General features: G+C 34.7%; 2 protein-coding genes across 2 annotated transcripts; both read left to right on the forward strand.

Annotated features, from left to right (window-relative positions):
• The first annotated feature begins 3,152 nt into the window (after positions 1–3,152).
• LOC116112241 lies at positions 3,153–3,898 on the forward strand. The gene is made up of 3 exons (XM_031398396.1): positions 3,153–3,321; positions 3,450–3,727; positions 3,818–3,898. The coding sequence occupies exons 1-3, from the start codon at positions 3,153–3,155 to the stop codon at positions 3,896–3,898; spliced, it is 528 nt and encodes a 175-aa protein (XP_031254256.1).
• Positions 3,899–5,372: 1,474 nt separating this feature from the next.
• Positions 5,373–6,210, forward strand: LOC116112242. The gene is made up of 2 exons (XM_031398397.1): positions 5,373–6,023; positions 6,115–6,210. Exons 1-2 carry the CDS (start codon positions 5,373–5,375, stop codon positions 6,208–6,210), a joined length of 747 nt encoding a protein of 248 aa, XP_031254257.1.
• The last annotated feature ends 641 nt before the right edge of the window (positions 6,211–6,851 follow it).

The raw sequence follows: 6,851 nt of genomic DNA on the forward strand, positions 1-6,851 counted from the left end.
TTTGACAATTATTTCCCACTACTCGTGACTTAAAGAGTAATGTTATATTTATACCACCCTTTACACATTTTCATTACCCATGACCATTTTATTATAAAAATTTTATTATAATATTAAAAATTTAAAATAATTAAAAAATTATGTGGAGTATAAATGATGTATAAATGGTGTAAAGTAGTTACTTGATCTTAAAAGCTACTAGAAAACCAATAAGATGAGAAATATTCAAATCCCAAACCAACCATGCTCTTCCACCCAGATCAATTTCTGATACGTAGGCGTATGCGGGATCTTGAGTTCATGATATGAATGTCAAGAATATTGACAAGAGAAAGAAAATGCATAACGTTTTATGAGATTAAGATGGAGATTGACAAATCGGAAAACACAAACACACAGCTTTCTTCTTTCTATAAGACATCGATATTGATGCTATTAAAAAGCTAGCCATGGAAGTCTCCAAAGCGTGGTTGAAGCTTATCATTGAGAAAAAAAGGAAACAAAGTTCTCTATGCTGAGCAGGCAAAGACTTCGTAGATTTTCTTTTCTACCTTCTTTCTTTGCCGGTTGGCACTGTCATTAGTCGCATAACAAATAATAGAATGGTGGATTGACTAGGTAACATTAACGAGATCATTGACCAAATCAATTAATAAGCTTCCTCTTAAATCCTGAGCCTCCAATGGGCACTCAACTCCCTCGTTTGCTATCTGATGACAAAGTGACGACTAGAGAGGTTTTTGTGTGCACAAATTGTGATAGTGAGCTCGAGCTTTTGGTGTTTGATTGTGACTTGATTAATCGAAAGTTATACCTTTGTCATCTATCGTAATGTGGATGCTGTTCCAAAAATGAATTGTTCTAGCTGCCAGAGAGAAATGACCACAGAGATACCTTATGCGTCTTCACTGGTTGCAGAAAAGGGAACATTGGAGGAGACAGGTTTTGATAAAGGGTTGAGTTGAGTTACACAGGGATAGATAATTTGGAGGTAATGCCTCTGTCAACTATATCTTATGTTACTGCGCTCAATAAGCTTCAGGTTGAGAGACTAGATGCACTTGAAGAGAGGTTTGTTGATTTTGGCGTCGATAAGGTATGATCATCATCAATTGCTTTCTGTAAGTGGTTGTTGCATTCAGGAAGACATGTAATAAAATATTTTAATATTCTTTTGTTAGGGTCTGAAACTGCTGCAGGCATCTTTGAATGGAAAACAGTTTTAACTAGTGTTTTCCTAGGAAATGAAGAGCCATAAGATCCGAAGGCTGTACTAACTGGAATTTATGTCAATTTTGGCCATCCTTGGAGGCTTCTTTTTCTGTCTGGTAGTTGAAAGAAGGATTTGTTTCTAAAATGCAGTTCTTCACAATTAATCTAGCTTTAATTTGGTGGTGATTAAATCTCGCAATCTCTGTCTGTATTTTGATACAAGATATACAAAGACTGAATTATCGAATTTCTATCATTGTCATGTACATACAATACTGAACTCAAAGCCTAAAAAGGCTAAAACCAAAAACTAATTTCTCCAGTCTCTACCCATTAGCAAGAAACTAGAGCACTTCCAAGTACAACTTTTCCAAATCCATTTAATTTACCTCTGTATGTTACAATAAGGTTATTATTTAGTTATTAATGAACATTAGTTTTCAGAGTAAAGACTATATGCATACTTTTTATTAGGAAGGAAAACAATCAAATTCTTCTGTGATACATCTGGGAAGTTGATGTTTGGATCGAATGAGTTGGGTCTCAAGATAAAAGGGGAATGATTTCGAGTTTGAATGAGGACGCTAAGGGACATTATGTAAGGCAGGAACTGCACAACCCCTATCATCTAACCTTGTCCACTGGACACACTAATTTTTTCCTAGCAATGCAATGGTTGACTACAATTTTTAGACATGATCAACAGAGAACAACACAGAAAAATGGGCAACCTGAACTTTGTATCACGCTTTCAGCAGCCAGTCCTTTCAATTCTTCCATTATAAGTTAATGATAGTTCGAAAGGACAGAGATGTTCATCAACATGATAAATTGCTGGAATGATATTAAGTTCAAGACATGTTAATACTTGTGAAATGTCTCGGAAGTCTACAAAGTGAGGTAGAAGCTTCTTGTTGACAAAAAGGATAACAGAGTTCACTTCTCTGACTCTGGCAAAGGCAACCATTTCTCTTTGCCTGTTGACCCTGTCGCCAGGCCCTTAACAAAGAATAAAATGGCTGTTAACATTCGACTTTGTGTTGGTGTTTGGTGAACCATTGAGGCTTATCGTTCTGTCTGAATTTTTTTTCTTAATGTCTATTGTGTTTAAATTTATGTTATAAAGCTGGGAATTGCTCTTTTGTTAGACCTTTGTTGCTTAACTTCTCCATTTCCTGTTATGTATTAATCTAGCTGCTCTTTCAATTTCACCTTTTCAGCTGCATTTGCGGTACCTCTCTGAAATATCAAATGTCTATGGTTGTACAAACTTTCCAAAGCCTAAAACAATATTGGAGTTCTGCAACCACCGTCAAGAAACCTGTTGGCACCTCCTAGTACACATAAAGCTGAATATCGCCATGAATGTTTAATAGAACGATTTTATGAATTAATCAACAGTGATCAGAGAAACTTAATTTCTCAGAAATGGAGTAACTATAGCTATAATTTTTATCAGGAGGGATGATATGAAAAAAATCACATTCTTGTGTTGGGTCTAGACTGTGGTGGGTAACGAGGAAATGAAGAAATTGAGTTGGAATGAGGATATTTAAGGATACTAGCAAAGCAATAAATGATTATTACTGCATTTTGAGCCATGGCATCAACAGATAAGAGAAAATTTGCAACACGAATTATTGCATTAATCTTTCATGTCATGCTTGATAAACCGGAGAGACTGATAATCGACTGGATGTATAGCATCAAGTCTTTTCATTTCATGTCATGCCTGTAACTATGAATGAATCTTGAAATGAATAAACATTGATAATTACGGTTCCTTGTATATTGTTTGGTACATTGATAGAATAAATTTAATCAGACTAATTAATCTGTTAATATGATCAACATGCCTCGAAAAATTAAATGCAATATAAATAGAATAGGTCCAAGTTCAAAACCAACAAAACAAATTTTACGCACACTAAGAAAAAGCCATGGCTGCCTCCAAAATTAACCTGAAGCTTCTCATTGATACAGAGAATAACAAAGTCCTGTTTGCAGAAGCTGGCAAAGAGTTCGTAGATTTTCTCTTTTATCTTCTTTCCTTGCCGGTCGGTACTTTTGTTAAGCTCTTAGGAAAGAATAGAATTGGAGGCAGCCTAGGTAAGCTTTACGAGGGCATTAGTGAAATCTATATACAACCAAACAAAATAAAAAAATCAGTGCTGAATCCCAGATCAACAATATGTGACACTAAAACACCTCTTCTACGGTCTGATTATAATTTGCAGACCACCATACCTATGTGACTGATGTTAAAAACTTTATTTGTCCTACCTGCAAGTTAAGCATGAGCAAGGAGATTCATTATGTTTCTCCAGACATGGAAATCACTGCAGACGCGGCTGGTGAAGGAGGGTTCGTTAAAGGGGTGGTAGATTACATGGTGATGGATGATTTAGAGGTGATGCCAATGTCTACCATATCTGGTATTACTTTGCTTAACAAGTTTAATGTTAAGGATGTGGATGCACTTGCAGAAAGGGTAGTGGAATTTGGCATGGATGAGGTAAAGTTTTATCATCTTTGTGATTGCTTATTTCATTCAGTTTTCATCTGTAATCTTAAGCATGTTGCTTTCTGTATTATTTGTTTTCAGGGTGTGAAGCTGTTGAAGGCATCTCTGGAATGCAACAGTGTTTTCACAAGTGTTTTCAATGGGAATAAGGGCAGAAAATAATTAAAAGATTTCAAGGCTTTACCTGATTGGTATTTTCAATTTTGTAGGCCCTTTGTTGTGTTATTGATTGTGTTTTAATTATAAATTTTAGTGTCTGCTGTTATTTTATCTTTATATATAAAATTTTTGTGTGGTTGGATCTTTGGTATTGCTATAAGTTTAGTGAATGAGAAACCTCGAATCTCTCTCTCTCTCTCTCTCTCTCTCTCTCTCTCTGTTCAGGGGTGTTCACGTCAACTTACATACACCTCAACTAATACCCCAAGACTCTAGAACTATTGGTCTAATAAAAACTCCAGGCAAGATCTCTTAAGTAATATACCAAAAAGTTTCTATCAAACCACTTAGCCACTCAGGGGTTGGCTCTCTCACTCTCCTCCAAAAAATGCCAGCTTTTATTAATTTTTGTTTATGGCCTCAATTCTGCAAACATATAACATATTTATGCCAAACAAAATCAGAAAATCTTTCATAACATGGTAAAAGGACTTTATTATAAAGGATAGCATTTCTCAATAATTGAAAATCTTTTATACAATAAATATAGATATTCTTTTATGTATTCTTCTTCAAGAGAACTAAAAGGAATAAGGAATTTATTTGTTAATATTTTTGGAAATATTACAAAATTTTAAGTCATTTACTTATTAGTATAAATTTTCTAAAAAGCGTGACAGCCCTAAAATTTCAAAACCATTTCCTCCTAATTAAATCAAATCTCTCCCAAAATCCATTTACCCAAAAATCTCAAATCCCCACTACCCCATTCTCCAACCTCAGCCGCACCACTAAGGTTACCAACGCTACCACAACGACAACCACCACACCGCAAGACAAAAAAGAGCAGCATTGGGGCAGAAGTTGTAGAATGTGCTTGTGTTATTGGGTAGCCTGAGGTCAAGGTAAGGCTTAAACTATCTCTGTGTATTTTCATTATTAACTCTTTTATGTTTCTTTTGATGTTTATGCCTTGATGAGAACGTCATATAAATATGAGGAAATGATTATTTGGATGCAGCAGAATATATTGTGTGGGTAACTTGATTGAAACTAAACTTCAACTGATCTTTACAATTGTTTTTGTTCTTTTTCATTTGAGGCTTTCTATCAATACATATGTTATGCAAATTTTTTTATTATTATTTAATTTATTTTTAATTTGAAATTATCTACCTGATGTTAAGGATAAAGAGATTCAATATAAGTAGGCTCTCTACTAATAATACAAGAAGTAGTCTTCACAACCTTGAAAAATTAGCTGAGATGATCCAGGCTAGCCAGGATGCAGTAAAAAAAAAGCGAAGGTCAATCAGAAAACAGTAACAAAATAGAAATTATCTACGTTAAAAATGAATTAATATCAGTATAACATTTTCAAATTTCAATATTGCTTTCATGTATATCTCTAATCTCTTTAATAACATTCACTTTTATAACTTCAGAAAGTCACAGAAATAAACACAGTGAGGGCGCCATGGCAACTTCAAAGGTGAGGTTGAAGCTTCTTATAGACACAAAGGGGAAGAAAGTTCTTTTCGCTGAAGCTAGTAAAGACTTTGTAGATTTTCTCTTCTACATATTTTCTCTGCCTGTTGGAACAGTGGTTAAGCTCTTAAAAGAGAAGATCTCGGTGGGTTGCCTTGATAAACTTTATGAGAGCATCGAAAATCTTAGTGAAACCTACATGCAACCAAACCATCATGACAAGAACTCTGTACTCAATCCAAAGTCTTCTATATCTGCCACCGAAATCCCTCTTTCGCTTTCTCTCCATGAATCAAACATTCGAAAGTTTTACACGTGTGATAATTACACAACTAATTATAATCGTAATTCTTACAGTGCTCCTACCTACCAATATAATGTGAGTGATGAACCAAACGTGATGTGTCCTCAATGCAATTCACAGATGAGGCAAGAGATGACTTATATTTCTCCACGATGTGCAAAAACTGAGTCTGTGGTTGAGGGAGGGTTTGTTAAAGGCTTGGTGACTTATATGGTGATGGATAATCTAGAGGTGATGCCTCTGTCTACTATATCCGGTATTACTTTGCTTAACAAGTTGAATGTTAAGGATTTGAGTGCACTTGAGGAGAAAATTGTTGATTTTGGAGTTGAAGAGGTATGTTGATTTGCTATTTTCCTTTGTTATTTGTTATAGCATAAACAAATATATGTAAAAGTAGTGATCTTTACATTTGATCTATTGTTAGGGTCTGAAGCTGCTGAAGGCGTCAATGGAATGCAAGAATGTTTTAACAAGTGTTTTTTTGCCATTAAAGGTGGTGAATAAGACTTCAGGGCTGTAGCTTGTTGGAATTGTCTATCTGGGGGAACAGAACATTGAAGTTTCTTGCTTAAAAGCCATTTTGATTCTCAAAGCTACTGTTTTTTTTTTTTTTTGTTTGTTACTTTTTAAACTTTTGGGTTATGAAATATGAACTCCATGCAATCTAAATATTAGTGTGATCTGTTATTTTGTTTTGACTTTTGAATTGCTTTAGTGAATTTGATTTGTTGGATGCTTGCATTGCCTAGATGTTGGTACTTAAATAAAGTGCAACTTTGTGCATGAAAATCGCAATTTAACATCAAGTTCACATCCATATTTCAAAAAGAATTATACATAAATGAAAATTGTTTACATATATATGGCATTGCAGTAACTAGAGTTGCAAAGTCTGATGCATGTTTCTGTGTACTTGGTTACTCTCGGAAACTGCTGAATGCATCTAAGAATGCACGGCAGATTTGTTTGGAATTGTCAATGGCGAGCCACGAAAGCTTCTGGCTTCCTTTTTGATATTGGAACTGGATTTTTATGTTGGTAATCTTATATGACTGTTTTTCTATTAAATCTGTTACCTTTTTACTTGTGCTTTACCTGTGTCACTCGGATCAATGCAGCAAAATTAAAAAATCAAAACAAAATGAAAATTTACAATCCCCA

Source organism: Pistacia vera, unplaced genomic scaffold, assembly GCF_008641045.1.
Source record: "Pistacia vera cultivar Batoury unplaced genomic scaffold, PisVer_v2 Contig658, whole genome shotgun sequence".
Classification (NCBI taxonomy): domain Eukaryota; kingdom Viridiplantae; phylum Streptophyta; class Magnoliopsida; order Sapindales; family Anacardiaceae; genus Pistacia; species Pistacia vera.